The sequence below is a fragment of the Panicum hallii genome, chromosome 2 (assembly GCF_002211085.1).
Source record: "Panicum hallii strain FIL2 chromosome 2, PHallii_v3.1, whole genome shotgun sequence".
Classification (NCBI taxonomy): Eukaryota; Viridiplantae; Streptophyta; class Magnoliopsida; order Poales; family Poaceae; genus Panicum; species Panicum hallii.
The window spans coordinates 43,461,637-43,478,258 of NC_038043.1; the positions used below are offsets into that span (position 1 = coordinate 43,461,637).

At 42.7% G+C, this 16,622-nt stretch overlaps 2 protein-coding genes across 2 annotated transcripts; both read right to left on the bottom strand.

Moving 5' to 3' along the window:
* Nucleotides 1-826: 826 nt before the first annotated feature.
* On the bottom strand, nt 827-5,775 carry LOC112882409 (glutamate receptor 2.8-like). The gene is made up of 5 exons (XM_025947464.1): nt 5,204-5,775; nt 3,430-4,769; nt 2,704-3,010; nt 1,826-2,232; nt 827-1,539 (listed from the first exon to the last, which is right to left on the bottom strand). Exons 1-5 carry the CDS (start codon nt 5,460-5,462, stop codon nt 1,036-1,038), a joined length of 2,817 nt encoding a protein of 938 aa, XP_025803249.1. The 5' UTR covers nt 5,463-5,775; the 3' UTR covers nt 827-1,035.
* An 873-nt stretch (nt 5,776-6,648) lies between these two features.
* On the bottom strand, nt 6,649-16,223 carry LOC112882667 (glutamate receptor 2.8-like). The gene is made up of 5 exons (XM_025947774.1): nt 15,968-16,223; nt 10,157-11,499; nt 9,292-9,598; nt 8,394-8,797; nt 6,649-8,039 (listed from the first exon to the last, which is right to left on the bottom strand). Exons 1-5 carry the CDS (start codon nt 16,221-16,223, stop codon nt 7,665-7,667), a joined length of 2,685 nt encoding a protein of 894 aa, XP_025803559.1. The 3' UTR covers nt 6,649-7,664.
* Nucleotides 16,224-16,622: the final 399 nt, after the last annotated feature.

Below are 16,622 nucleotides of genomic sequence, written 5' to 3' on the forward strand. Positions count from 1 at the left end.
TGATACTGTATCAATCTATTGGAACATAAACGTTCATGGATAGTGGACTTTGTGATTCTTGACGCGTAATAGACATCTCTTGGAAAATATTCTTCACCGTCCGTCACCTGCTGAGCATACGAGTAATGAGTTCTTCAGGGATTCCTGAGTGCTTCTGTTTCCTGTAGGTCAATTAAATACGGGAGAGTTAACTTTGGTCAATTAAATACAGAACAATCTTTCCTGCGTGGCCCAAAAGCTTCAAGATAGGCCTTACTGCCAGCCCAGAAGCCCACATCACGCTTAAACAGGCCGTAAGATATACGAGAGCCTGTCAGGCTGTCACCATTCCGACCGTGGGCCGTCTCGTTGAGCCGAGCCCACCACGCGACGGCGAGAGCGCTTGGGCGTGGTGGCCGGCGGACGAGTGGGCCCCGCTTGGCAGCCCGCTCCGCTTCCTCCCTCCTCGAACACCGGCGCCGAGGCAGGGAAAACGGCAGGCCACTCCAGGAGCGACGCCGACGCGTGCGCCACCTGGAACGCGGAGGGTTGGGGAATGGGGTGGGCGTGCCGCTGCCGAGGAGGAGGTGCTTCCCCTGGCCATCACATCACTGGCTGTGGCAGGGCTCTCCCACGCATGCCGCGAAGGACTTCCTGGCCTCGCGTCCGTCTGCGGTTCTTCACCGAGCAAATGCAGGTGCAACCTCGACGGCGTACTGCCTCCGCCGCTTTGCCCCTCTCTACACCCCCCACCCCCCCCCCCCCCCACACACACACACGGTGATTAGTGCCACCTGGTTATATGTGCATTAGTTGCAAAAGTTCTTTCCTCATGTGAAAAAAGGTATATAGCAATCAATTTATCATGTGAAAACTCATGTAGCGCCGGCATTGTCTACTAACCTATGTCTGAGACTAAATTAATTGAAAATGGGAAGTTCGGATAAACTATTTGATCCAAGAGAATCAGGCGCTCTGCTGCTGACCTTTGAGCTTCAAACATCAACTGAGCCTAGTTCATTTAGTTGTGAAACTAAACTTGAGCCACTTGGTTACCTATGCTAGTTCTGTCTCCCCTATGAGCGACTTGTGAACCATGATGGGTGGATGCTGTTGCCTTGTTATTTTGTGTAGCTGATCAGTATTTGTGTTCGGACTATGAGGCATGGATATTATTGTTGCTTGGTTCTCTATATCATTGCTGCCTTCATTATCTTTATTGTTTTGATCTTCTTCTTGAATACGCTCATTTTCTTCTTGTTGCCCATGTCTGTATTGACTCTGATCATCCATGTTGATCCCTGCCTTTTGTTGACCCTTTTTGTAGTGGTTGGTCAGCAAAGCTATAGAAAGGGAACATGTTGTTACAAATCCAGTTAGGAGGAATAATCCCCCAAAATTGCCAAAAGTGATAGCATCCGAATCAGCAATTTTTTCCTCATTTTGACAACTGTTTTGATCAGTCCATTTCTTCTCGATTTGAATGATACTATCTGCTTCTGTTATGTTGAGGATTGCCCTTGATATTTCAGTAAGTAGTGGAGATCGCTTCGGAAGCGCCTAATTGTCAAAGAGAAAGTTCTTATTAGCTTTAGTATACTAACACTTAAAGAATACTACATGATATCTGACTCCTAGTCCGTAGTAGGCATGAAAAGTTAAATTTCTGAATCTCACCCGATTGATCAAACCTTTTCAGCTTAAGTGATACAATGGAATAAGGAATTAGTGCGGCACATGAAGATAATATTTCGATGTTCGATTTTCTATCTTAACTTAGTAGACATTTTTGGACATATTTAAGAGAGCTCTAAATAATTGGCTAACAAAGAGTAGCTGAACTTACAAATGCAAAGCCAGCACTTTTGTAAATAGGTCCAACCATTGTGTAACCTTTGCAGTATTTGGCAAGAAACAATTTGATGTATGGGACTTCCAGAACTAGAGCAGCAACACCACCATATTTGCCTTCCTTAGAAAGTGCACTGTGGAAGTCTTCAGGAGTATCATAGGGTCTTATTCTTGATCTGTCAAAACCAATATCTTCCAATAAACCCTCTATGTAGGAACCGCGGTGGAACCCTACATACCCTCCTTGCTTCTGGAGTTCATGAATGTCAGTCACCGTTGGTGAAAGCTGCTGTACAGTAAGCATCGATGCAAAGCTTGCAGTATAACTTGATGCAAGCACCAGAAGAACAAACATCCATACAAGTAGAACTATTCGAGACAGAAAGCACTCCAGCTTCTCCTCTGCGGAATTAACCACAAAAAGGTCATTTTTCTCATACACTAAGTCCATTTGTAAAGCAGAGGTACCGTGATGCATACTACCACAAAGATGGAATGTGCAATATCTGTTACTTTAGATGATAAGTTCAAGTCTTCATTCATCAAGACTACTTAATTATTATTTTAATTTTTAGTAACTTCTAATATGACTTATCTAAGATTTGTTTGCAAAAAGTTAACACTACTGCTTTGTTGAGGAATTCAAGATCAGTCAGAATGCATCGTTCTTTATAAAAAACTATGAAGCTTCACTTTCACAATCTTTCTTGCAGGTACTTTTCAATGCTTTTAACTTTTTGAAGGAGGTTCAGTGTATGTTTTGTCTACAAAAACTATAGATCAAGATATTTTTGTCACTAACTGTCATGGTTGTTCGAAATATGTATATAGCAACAAAATTAGTAAGAAATCTGTTTAAGTGTTTTACTCAACTCTCTTCAAATATGGAGAAAAACATCAGAATCCCAAGTTGTTTGAGAGAGAAGGGACCATGAAGATACCCATTGCCATTTAGACGCTCTAACAGCCAGACTACAATTCCAGTATATATAAAGAACATGATGCTTCCAAACCACATTCCTTTGCTTAGTGGTTTTGAGAAAATCCACATATTATTGTTCACTTTTTCCTTGACTGGTACAATCATTGCCACTCCTGATTCTGTGTACGGTATCGTGAAATCAACATACAACGTTCTGTTGTATCTGATTGTTATATCTCCAATTGCTATGTCATATCTCTGCATTGGCATCAGTTAGTTATATTTGATTGTGATTTGTAAATTGAAAAGTAAATTCTACTTACTATGTGGTATGCACTACAGCTGATTTAACGATGCACGCTCATTTATTTAATAAAGGAAAATAACTAGTGATCAATAGATATTTACTTTGGGAAAGAAAGAAACAAGCCATTCTCGTTTATGTCAATTCAGTAGACCAACAGCAAGGTTTGACTGTGATTGAAAATAGAATTATAGTTTTACTCTGGGTGGAATTATGAAAACTATAAAATATATGCAAATGCGATTGAAAATAGAATTATAGTTTTACTCTGGGTGGAATTATGAAACTATAAAATATATGCAAATGCAAATTGCACTTCCTTCACTTGGCAGATTGAGAAATCGGACAATATCTTTTAGAAATTATTTCTTACCTGAAGATAAACTTGGTAAACAAAATCATTATAGCTCCCTGTACTTTGTGTATCAACTGTATCAAATGCTTCATATTCATAAGAAAGTGCAAAAGGCAGTTTTTTTACTGCCTCCTCAAATATGTCTATTGAAAGGCCACTCGCTCTTGTTGCACTCGTGACCGGATCCTTCGATGTCCTTATAAACTCCGGATATGCACTTGTGTGCACACCAACCCTAAGCTTGTTACCACCTGCAGGAAGTTCCCAGCCCCTTGGTATTTCTGTTGACTCTCCTGGCCAAATTACTGGATTTAGATTGAGCATTGAGGTTGACCTTGTTGTTTCCAAACCATTTTGATTTTGCTGGCGTGAAAGACCATTTTTAAAAGTCCAAAACCCAATATGTCTCCAACTTCTCCCAACCACATTTATTATTTGTAATGCAGAAACTTGCAGTTGTCTGTCTGTCAGGTCGACGTTTCCACTTAAGCCTCTAAATTTGTTTTGTACAATTTCTGTTAGGAGCTGTGGACCAATTGTGGAAACAGCTAGCGACTCCAAGCATGTAGAGTTCTTAGTGGACTGCAGTCTATTATTTTTGTTACTCAATACCCTAATCTTTTCTGCTGCTTGTGCTAATGCCCAAACCGTATCGTATCCCCATAGCCCAACAACGCTTAGTTTATTAAATGGCGATTCATTTGGGTTATCTTGGTGGTACATTCTGTTCCATCTTATGGAAAAACTATCAAGTTCTTTTGATCTGGGGACATGAAACCTTACTCCTATCACCCCATTCATTGCTTCAATAACAGATGGATCCAGTGAATCGATCATGTTTGCTAATCCATTTGTTATGATCCACACATATCCTTTCTTCATCATTCCTGCCTCTTTGGCCTTTGTAAAGAGAAGGGATGCCCTGGTTGATGACATATGAACAATGAATACCCTCGTTTGCATCATCCTTAGCTTGTAGAGCTCTTGCATAATGTTTTCGCTTGTTGCTGACAAAGAGATAACACTGCGATATGGAATACGAGTATCTATTTGTTGAAGAGCATCAATAAGGTGCGGTAGAATGCCCCTCCCATAGTCGGTATCATCATATACCGGTACCACCTCTCTCCATCCATAGGCTTTGATAAGAGAGGCAATACTATCCACTTGAACTGAGCTGTTCAATGTTGCACGCACAAAATATGGCATAGCATCAGAAGTGACTGAGGGGCTTGTTGCCGTGAAGGATACAATAGGTACTCGTGTTGTATTCCCTAGCTCGGATATAAATGCAGCTTCTGAAGATTTCTGGGGACCAATGATGGCTTGCACTTTGTAATTCTCCAGTAGTTCAATAGCTTTGAAATTGCGTATGAAAAGAAACTTCAGTCAATAATATCAGCAAAACAAAACTGTACTCAGCATATTTATTTCGCCAATGCTTTCAAACTTCCAAAATGGAAAATTTTGGTATAGGACTATGCTGTTTTTGCTGGTGGACATTAAATTTCTGCGTCTATGGGTGACTCTCCTGAAAAATGGATATTTAAACTTTTCAAAAAAAAAAAAGATTCCACCAGCAAAAACCAGTGTCTTACAGCGAAATTTGACTTGGGAAAAAGGATGACAATGTCTTTTTTCTCTGTTTATGTTTGTTTGAGGATTGTAATCTAGACTTACAATTGATACCCAGCCTCATGTCTCTCTCCAAATGATATGCTTTTTCTTTGTCTAAGTTGCAGGTTTTTGACATTCTTCAATGATGTTCATGATAATGCTGCAAAGCGCATACCTGCTGAAGCAGCTTGGACATTGTTGCCCGCAGAATCCCTGACGTGGAGGACTAGTTTCCTGGTGCAATTCTGGCAAGCTGCATAGAAATCTTCGACAGCCAGTGAAATGCTGGTCCGTGCTACTTTCCCCACCAAGGAACCTAAGTCGAGGATCACACCGACATGGAATTCATTTGTGCTGTTTCCGGTGGTGTTCTGAGCTGCAGTGGAACTGAAGATGAGTAGCAGGAAGATGATGGATTGAGATGCTCTCTCCATTGCCCTTTTGGTGGAAGGTATGCAAGTCTTTTTTCTGAGAGCAAGGTGGGGAAGGCCTGTTCAGCTGATATTTAGTCTATTATCAGGATTGCTACCCGAGGACCCTGGTTCCTATGTCAGGTGATCTGGTCAAGCTGGAAGTTGCAAGGTAGTTCAGTCACTAGTTCCGGTGACGCAATGTCTCGCTACCAAGTACTCACCGCTGACTGAAACTACTGGCACATGGAAACCCTCTTGTATCAGTTGCGATGTTGATTGGTCCTGTAACAGTGTAACGTGACTGCCGCCCCATTGTTTGAATCGTCGCGCAAGCACTGGGAATTTCTGCTGAGAATCAGTATACTTACTCCATGATACGTGCAAGTCGAGTCGAAACGAATTGGTCAGCGAAATTTGTCTCGCCAAGGAAAAGGGGGCCGCGTTAACATTTAATATTGGACTTTTCGTGTGCAGGTAAATCGTGTCCGCGGCAGATTTGACCGGGCCAAACTTTAGGACAGTCCCAGTACAGTGACTAGGATAGTTTCCATAGCATTTAATATGATGCCATGTAGAATATTTTGCTGATTTGGCAATGCAATCAAAGAGAAGAGAGGAAAAGATTAAGAAATTGGGTCTTATGCAAGAAGTGGTTTCTTGCATAAAAATTAAAGTCTAAGAAACTACATGATACCCATTGGAATGGATATCACAGATATCAAGATAGAATTAAAGAGTGGAAAGAAGAGGATTGGTAGAGAGAGGAGAAACGTCATTGGAGGAATTTATTTTATAACACAATTACAAGTTATGCATTGGAAACTATAGTTTCTTAGATATTAACATGGCATGTCATAGATACTACCGCAGAGTTTCTTAGTTTCTTGATTGGGACTGCCCTTGTTGCATTGGCTTCCCTCAAAAATCTTTTCTTTCATTCATCAATGACCTTTCTGGGGGGGGTGGGTCAGAAATTTGTCAGCCCGGCAAACTATAGATCATTTGCACGGAGGAGAATGCTTGCGCTCAGCCCAGCCCAGTATCCAAAAGGCACATCTTTTTCCGACCCACCTCCTCCTCTTGCTAATACGGCCTAGCCCACGATAACAACCGTGTTCGTAGGCCCGTGTTGTGTTTGCTTCGCTGTCCGCCTCCGCCGCCGTCGCGACGACAGTCCCCGACTCCGCATCCTCCGACGTGCGGCGCCGAGGCTCTCTCAGGTACTCCCACCCTCGCGACGGGAGGGCCGAAGCGGCGCGTGGCAACGGTCGCCGAGCTGCTAGCTCAGCTCTGCCGCCTCTGCGCTACCCTTCAGTCCTCAGGTTTCCTCGATTCTATCCGCTACCATCTGGGCAGCGCTCCTGAATGTTTCTGACTGTGTTGTTTGTTTCTACTTCCTACATTTCTATGTAGGTATAGTTTCTACTGCGAACGTGTCTTCTCAACTTGCATTTCTGTTTTTTCTGCTTAGTAGGGTGCTTGGTTTGAGGAATTGGGTGATCCATGGTCTTCTTGTCCCTCACATTTTTATTTTTGTTTATTTCGAGTAGAATGGTTGATCCATCACCGCCTCATTATTAATTAGTAAAAAAAAGAGAGTTGGAGTCAGCCCAATAAAAATTCATTGGCTAAACTTACCGTGGACAACCTCATCTCGTATGAGGGAATCCCTCAAATCAAACACTCCCTAGATGTTCCAGTAGATTCCAGAGCACTGTGATCCTCTGTTCGTCGTGCGATTTATGCAGCCAAGATGCAGTGCTACGGCTTGTGCCATGTTGGTCATCTTTGGAATACCAGTATGAAAGCGGAGAAAGGATTTCAAATTTAAAAAGAGAAAAAAATGATAAAAAGGTAGTAACAGGAAGTTCCATGTGCTGATGTGCACACTGTTATAAATCTTCAATGATGTCAAAAGGAGGGGGTTCATAATGATCAATTATTCATGTGAAAAGTAGGAAGTACTCAAGGGGAAAAAATGTATGCGGATTGAGTGGCCTTGTTGTAACTCATGTCTAAAATAAAATTATTTGAAACATCAACTCTGCCTGTCTCATTTAGTTCAGAAACTAAGAGCAACTTTGTGACGTACTAGCTTCGCTCTCCCTGTGAATGACTTCTGAACCGAAATGAGTTGTCGCTGTCACCCTGTTATTCTGTGTGCAATCTCCTGGCAGGTCACCATTTCTGTTTGGACTATGAGGCACCAATATTCTCTCTTGATTATATATTGTCGCAGTCTCCATTTTCTTCATTACCTTGATCGCCATCTTGAATATGCCCATTTTCTCCTTTTTGCACATATCTTTGTTTATTCTGCTCATCTTGTTTGGTCAGTGCCTTTTGTTGATATTTTTTATAGTGATTCATCAGCAATGCTACAGGAATGGAAAAGGTTGTCACAAATCCAGATAGTAGGAATAATCCCCGAAAACTGTCAAAAGTGATAGCACTGCCTGAGCCATCTATTTTTTCCTCATTTTGACAACTGTTTTGATCAATCCATTTCTTTTCAATTTGAATGATAGTATCTCCTCCTGTTATGTTGATGATCGCCCTTGATATTTCCGCAAGTAGTGGAGATCGCTTGGGAAGTGCCTAATCAGTAAAGAGAATGTTTGTAATAGGTTGAGCATACTAAACTAAAAAAGAATACCACATTGTATCTGATTCAATACAAGCCCTAAAAAATAAATTTCCACATCCTGATTTATCTAACGAAAAGAAAACTTGACCATTGGAGTCCCCCCGGGCTTTGTTCTAAGAAGATGTTGAGCTTCGATTTATCTAACCTTTTCAGTTGAAATGATAATATGTTGGAATGTGGCATCCAGTGCAGCACGTGAAGTTAATGTTTCAATGGTACATTTTCCACGGTAGCATATTAGTCATTTTTAAAGGGGAAAACTAGAGATCTCGAAATACTTGGCTAGTAAGTGCAGTTGAACTTACAAATGCAAACCCTGCACTCTTGTAAATAGGTCCAACCATTGTGTAACCTTTGCAGTACTTGTCAAGAAATAATTTGATGTATGGAACATCCAGAACAAGTGCAGCAACACCACCATGTTCACCTCCATTAGAAAGAGCAATGTGAAACTCTTCAGGATCATACGCTCTCATTTTTGATCTGTCGAAGCCAATATCCACCAATAGACCTTCTATATAGGAACCTCGGTGGAATCCTACGTATTCTTGTTGCTTCCGGAGTTCACGAATGTCAGTAAACATTGGTGAAAGCTGCCGTACAGTAAGCATTGATGCAAGGCTTGCTGTATAACTTGATGCAAGTACCAGAAAAACAAACATCCATACAAGTAGAACTAATCGAGACAGAATGCATTTCAGCTTTTCCTCTGCAGAAAAAAGAATAAAAAGGTTATTTTTATAATACACCAAGTTAATGTGCAAAGCTGAGGGACAACAAGCATGCTAGTATGGGATTTCCAACAAAGCATTTTCAGTATCCTGTTTCTTTACACTACACATCCAGTCTTAGTTCATTAAGTCTATTTCCTTCATTATTATTCTACATTTTAATAATTTCTAATTTGGCATTCCTAAGACTTATTTTGCATTAAAAAAGTTAAACTACCTTTTTTCCGAGGAAATCAAGATGAGTAAGAGTGCATTCTGCTTTCTAATACAATGGAGCTTCAGTGTCACAATCTTTCTTGCAGGAACTTTTCAATGTTTCTATTTTTTAAGCAGGTTTGGTTCTTCAGTGTATGCATTACCTAGGAAAACTGTACATTAAGCTTATTATTTGCAATGACTGCCATGGTTGTTCAAAAATTTGCATAGATAGATCAACAAGAAAGAAATATACTATTTCAGCGTTTTACTCAACTCTCTTCAAATATGGAGAAAGACATCAGAATCTCCAGTTGTCTAAGTGAAAAGGGACCATGTAGATGTGTGTTGCCATTTAGATGCTCTAACGTCCAGACAACAATTGTTGTGTACATAACGAACAGGATGCTTCCGATCCACATTCCTTTGCTTAGTGGTTTTGAGAAAATCCACATGTTTTTCTTCACTGTTTCCTTGACTGGGACAATCATTCCCACGCCTGATTCTGTGTATGGAATCGTGAAGTCGACATATGGTGTTCTGCTGTATATGATTGTTATGTCTCCAATCGCTATATCATATCTCTGCAATAGCATTAGTTAGATTCAGTAAGTTAGAGCAAAGGAAGTATTAAGTTATAGATCTCACTGAGAGCAATAATTTTCATATAAATTTGTCTCCATCCTACTTGATATGAAAAAGTTATAAATTTTCAAAGTAAAGATGCAAATTTGGATCAAATCTATATTAATGACGGTTCTTAGCTAAAACATGCCCGTGCGATTATCACAGTTGGTTGGTGGATTGAACCGACTATGATGATCCATTGGTTAATTCAGTTCGTGTTTGAACCGATTTTGTTCTAAATTTGACATGGTAGTTAGACAAAAACCGAATGTTTTGTTTTTTAACCGACTGTACAAGCAAGTTCTGCACTGGTAATAAACCAGCAGCAAGGCATGATTGTTGTCTGAAGGCATAAAAATATTTACACTAGGTAACACTTTGAAAAAATAAGAAACAGATTGTATGCTTTCTTAACCACCAGAATATGTTTGTACAGTAAAGCATGTGTAACTTTTTGTTTCTTTACTAGGCAGATCTAGAAACTGAACAGTATTCTTTCCAAATTTTATTTTTACCTGAAGATGAACTTGGTGAACAAAATCATTATAACTTGTTGAACTTGTTGCATCAATTGTATCAAATGCTTGGTACTCGTAGCTAAGTGCAAAAGGTAGCCTCTTTACTACCTCCTCAAATATGTCTATTGAAAGGCCAACCGCTCTTGTTGCATTCGTGACAGGATCCTTCGATGTCCGTACAAACTCTGGATATGCACTTGTGGGCACACCAACCCTAAGCTTGTCACCACTTGCTGGAATTTCCCATCCCCTTGGTATTTCTGTTGATTCTCCAGGCCAAATTACTGGATTTAGCTCAAGCATTGAGGCTGACCCTGTTATTTTCAAACCATTTTGATTTAACTGTTGAGAAAGTCCATTTTTCAAAGTCCAAAACCCAATATGTTTCCAGCTTCTACCAACCACATTTATTATTTGTAATGCAGAAACTGGTAGTTGTCTGTCAGTAAGGTCAAAGTTTCCACTTAAGCCTCTGAATTTGTTCTGTACAATTTCTTTTAGGAGCTCTGGACCATTTGTGGAAACTGCCAACAAGTCCAAGCTCGTACTATTTTTACTGGACTGCAGTCTCTTATTTTTATTTCCGGATACTCCAACCTTTTCTGCGGCCTGTGATAATGCCCAAACTGTATCATAGGCCCATAGCCCAAAGATGCTTGGCTTGTCAAGTGGCAATTCATTAGGGTTAAATTGCCGGTACATTCTGTTCCATCTTATTAAGAAGCTGGCATCAAGTTCTTGTGATCTGGGAACATGAAATCTTATTCCTATTACACCATTCATTGCCTCAATGACAGACGGACTGAGTGAGTCGACGATGTTTGCTACTCCATCTGTAACGATCCACACAAATCCTTTGTCCATCATCCCTGCCTCCTTAGCCTTTGTAAAGATAAGAGAGGCCCTGGTCGATGACATATGAACGATGAAAACCCTTGTTTGCATTGCCATTAACTTGTAGAGTTCTTGCATTATGTTTTCACTTGTTGCTGACAAAGGGATAGCAGTGCGATATGGAACATGAGCATCAATCTGTTGAAGGGCATTTACGAGGTGTGGTAGAATGCCTCTCCCATATTCAGTGTCATCATATACCAGCACCACCTCTCTCCATCCATAAGCTTTGATAAGAGAGACAATACCATTCACTTGAACTGAGTCGTTCAATGTTGCACGGACGAAATATGGGATACTGTCATAAGTGAGATCAGGGCTTGTTGCTGTGAAGGATACAATAGGTACTTGTTTTATACTCCCAAGTTTAGATATGAATGCAGCTTCAGATGATTTCTGGGGGCCAATGATGGCTTGCACTTTGTAGTTCTCCAGCAACTCAATAGCTTGAGAATTGAATGAGGAGGGAAATTTTGGTCAAATAATATTTGTGAAACATAATTCTCAGCATATTTGTTTTCCCAGTGCTTTCAAGATTGGAAAATAAAAATGAAAGCTCAAACGGCCTATTAAGGGTTATAAATTATTTTAGTTAGAGAGATTTGTATGTGGGACACTAGAAAACCATGGTTTTGTCTGGAAGACACCGCAATCGATCTGTAATCGTGCGGCACACTACAAAACTGTGGCACCTTATCTGCAACACACCGCAACCCATTTTTGGCAAGGATGGTGAGAGAAATTTTCGTAAATGATGGTCATGGCCCTGGTCGACCCGCTTGGTCCGTTGCAGCGAACGGGGTCAGGTACGCGGCAGCCCTAGCCTTATCCGCTCACTCTAGCGCCACCCATCGTCAGCTCGCGTCTGCCGCCCCCCTTCTCCATCTATTCCGCCTCCCCTTCTCCATCGCCGCACCCAGCGACTCCACCCATCCCGCCCCCATCTTTCCTTGCACTGTGGGCAATGGCGGAGGAAGGGGGCAACTCCGGTGCTCGCTTGTCAAGCTTCGGGTCCCCGTCGAAGTTGCGGGTAGGGGGCAACTCCGGTGCTCGCTTGTCAAGCTTCGGGTCCTTCATGAGTACTCAAGCATCGTACCCTCGCATCCTTGGAGCACGGGTAGAACCTTCTGTCAGTACATACAGACAGGCTCCTACTAGTGTATCCAGCCCGAGGGGTGCGAGGTTATCCGTAACCTTGCACTAAGCTTCTGGGCGACAGGGCGTAAGGCCCGGGCCTAACAACTGGGGGCACGGTCTCCGGACCTCCCCCCACGTACTAGCAGGTCCGGTGCCTCCATGTGCCTGCAAGAACGAAGTGCTCAGGAACAGCTGCCATGGGTCCGGACCACTGCGGGATGGTCTTGGGCCCCCACGTGTGGAAGCCGAATCCCCAGGGGGCCTGAGCGCCTGGGCCAGCCAGGGGGGCCCGGACCTCCCATCCTACCAGGGAGGGGGTCCGGTGTCGCCACATGCCCCTGAGGAAGCGGCCGCTAAACCAGCACCGCCACGTGTCCAGTGGATTCCAGCCTTCTGCGAGAAGCCAGCCCAACTATCACATTAAATACAGGTGATTGGGGTGCACGTACCCAAGACAGGGCATGGGCTGACCTCTGACACGTTGGGCAGGTATGGGTGATGGCACGGTAAGCTCGCCAGTTACCGAGGCGGCCCGCCAGTTACCGGGGCGGTTCGCAGGACATGGGAACGTATGGTCACATCATAGTGCCGTACGCATGGGCGAAGAGTTATCATGACCTGCTGCAGGAAGCCCACAACGTGCGCTGCTACAGTGCGCAAAGGCTACATCACGGCAGGTCCGTATAGCCCCTCCGCCTATCAGCGGGAGCTGACTCTACATCGACAGGACGACTCCCTCTACGCATGTCAGCAGCAGCGGACCCTATGCCAGCAAGACGGCACAAGACCATATCCAGATAGAGGATACACATGGAGGCCAACGAGGAAGATCTTCAAATCTGAGGCATTTAAGGCTCCAATGTGTACGTTATTTAATATATCGCTGGGTCCACCTGTCGGGGCCTCGCGCTTAGTGTACGCGCTCCCCTTGAGCCTATAAACGGGAGAGCGCGCACGTTAGAAGGGGACTCACGCACACACACACACACGAAAGGTTAACACTCACGCAGGGATAGCAGTTCCTCCCCCAAACCTACAAGCAATACATCACACAGTGGACGTAGGGTATTACGCTCCGGCAGCCTGAACCACTCTAAACCCGTGCGTGCTACTCGTGTTCATAGGCCTCTGGATCGAGCGTTCCTTGACTACCCCAAACTCATCCTAAGCTAAGATTAGACGGGTGCACTCCGCCACCCGGCTGGAGAAATCCTCCGACACCTTCGGCCTGGGTTGTTGGCTGTGTTTGAGGTGCGCGCAACTACCCTCAGATCAGGGTGGTGTGGGCACTGAATCAACGGAAAGTGGGGGATCTGAACGCTCGTAGCCGACCTGCTCTGGCGAGACGAGGTAGCCCGACAAGTGGCCTCCATCATTTGCGCTGTCGATGGAGACGAGGGAGCCTGCAGTGGGGTACTTCCTGACGGAGAGGTGGTTCTCGACGTGGAAGAGATGAGGCCGGAGAGGTGGTTCTCGACATGGAAGAGATGAGGCCGTGCGCCGTCGATGGAGACGAGGGAGCCCGCAGTGGGGTACTTCCTGACGGAGAGGAGACGATTCAGGCCGCCAGCCAGGTGGTTCTCGACGTGGAAGAGACGAGGCCGCCGGCGAGATCCGTTGTCGACGTGGAGGAGACGAGGCAGCCGACGAGATCTTAGGTCCACGGAGAGGAGAAGAGGCAGCCGGCGAGATCCGTTCTGAGCCAAACGGAGCGGTCGGGCCACGGTGAAAAGGCAATGAAGGAAGGGCAAAATTGTCTTTCGACTCACCATCCTTGCCAAAAATAGGTTGCGGTGTGTTGCAGACAAGGTGCCGCAGTTTTGTAGTGTGCCGCACGAATACAGATCTATTGCGGTGTCCTCCACACAAAACCATGGTTTTCTAGTGCCCACAGACAAATCTCTCTTTTAGTTATTAGTGTCACCGTAGTCATTTTGGCCAATGTGTTTTAATAGTAGTATACTAGGTTTTAATCTAATGAAACTAAGGGAATTGAACTCGAAAGGACACAAAAAGGTCAAATTAGATTTTTACATGACATCTATAAGGATCATCAGGTTTAGACAAATGATCATGTGGAGAACCAAGCAATAGCTTGGATGCTTAGTAGAGGTGGTTGTACCCTATGCTTAGGGATCAAAACCCAGATATGATGTCTTGTGTGTCTCATTAATGTAGCTATTTCCTCAGTGATAGGCAACATGCTCATTGATAATAATGACTTCATCAATCTCAAAGTCTACTAGCCTAGTCTCTCGTAGGTTTTGTTTGGTATTGGATGCATGTGTGTAAGTTTATAGGGGTGGATGTGCGTGCGTGTGTGAGCTTATACGGTTATATTCTATGTGGGTGCGTGTGACACTTTATGTTTTGTAACCAAGTTTCTTTAGGTTAGGTTAGTTACCTAGTTTGACGGTGCTTACCTAGTTCTAATATGTTGAACTTTTATGTGTCTTAAACATTATTAATATATTTCATTTATTGTTGAACTCAATGTGAAAATAATGTCCAAATATATGCACAGAATAATTGATACTGAATTTAACTTGAGGAAATGGTACATGAGGCATTGAGGACGTCCGTGTTGTGATACGCATTAAAGTAATTAGTTGACACAACTCTACTAGAATATTTCTTTGAACATGTTTGACCCAGGTATAGCAGTCTGGAAGAGCTAGATTTGCTTTGAAGGATCGGCTCTACAGATTGTTGAACCACATGATTAGATTGGAGCATATCTCATACACACAATCTGATCATGGTATGTGACTCGTACATGTGTGTTGGGGAGTACTAATATATTTTAGCTTCACTAAACTAGCATGTCTGGTCATGGTCGGTGACATGGTTTGAGAGTCACATGATTTTTCAAAATGGTGCAATAATTATAACACTTGGAAAGTGGAGTCTATAAATAGGTTACTACCCTCTAGTCTCATTATGTATTGTGAATGGCAGCAGGGACAATATGTCATGGAACTTTTTACACACCTTTTGAATTTTTTTTTTAAGTGGGAGCGCTTGAGCACCGAATACATTTTCATGGAGAAGGGCTAGCGGTGGCTAGCAGTGTATGTGAGGCACCATCAAGCAATGTGTTTGTGAAGTATCTGACAATGTCTTGTACATGAGAATAGTGTCCCACACTGGAGTTGGTGAAGTGTGCCCATGAGTGAAACAACGGAGAGCAATAAGGTCAAAGCCCCTTAATTACATTATGCAAAGTTTGCATTCTATACCTTTTACATTATGCATTTACCCTTTCATATGTACCTTCAAATTATCATGCGTAATTTCTAAGACTAAACCTTAAGTTGCAAAACCGATTAGGTTTCAAAACCTTTATAGCAGTAGAGAGCTAGACATAGAAACATATAGAAAAATCATAGTGCAATTGTAGAAACCTTATGTAGGGTTTTATATGCGAGTCCTCAATCTTTTCGAAGCCTAATTTAGCCCTCCTAGAGCATGGCAGCCCCCTCAAAGGTTAAGGCAACTTTAGTTTTAGCTTTTTGTTCATGTTAAGCTATGTTTCTAATTTTTCATGCCTGATATGCTATTTTGTCTGAGTGACCGCTATTCGACACATGTCACTGTCCCCTCCTATATCTTTATATGCCATTGGCACTCAGAAGCCATTTGTCTTGACTGTGATATGTTTGATTTCTGATGTAAAGCATGCATTTTGAGAACACTTGTAGAGGATTATATCAATTCATACGACTGAATTATTTCGAACCATAACAGAAAAATTGTGGTTTTGTTTGATCAACGTACCTGCTGAAGCAGCTTGGACTTCATTGCCCATGGAATCCCTGATGTGAATGGCCAACTTCGTCCTGTAGTTTTGGTGGACTGAATAGAAGTCTTCCGCAGCCAGTGAAATACTGGTTCGTGATACTTTCCCCACCAATGAACCCAAGTCGAGGATCACCCCTACATGGAATTCTTCTGCCCATCGTGCGGTGCTCTTTTGAGCTGCACCAAAACTGAAGAGAAGTAGGAAGAGGACGGTTTGAGGTTTTTTCTCCATTACAGTAGCTTCTTCAAGGCTTGTGAATTTTTACGCTGATGTGCAGCATTTATAGAACCTCTTGTCGAGTTCTTAATATAAAAAAGTTCACTTTTCAATCTTTTAACTATATATAGCATCAGTGGAAACCACATAGGAAAAATTAATCCCTCCATTACTATCAGGTCAAATCAATTAACGCCCTTTGCCTTTATCATGCCATAGGAGGTTTTGCTGTGACATGAGCAAGAGTAACATAGCAAAAACAAAATATTATCCCCATTGCCCACATGTCAGATGCAAACCCATTTTCTTCCCTTTTCACGTGGCCAATCTGGACTGGACTAATCATCATTATGAACTCAAAAGACATGATTAAGCAATGGATCATAACATGGCACATGTACCTTGCATATATAT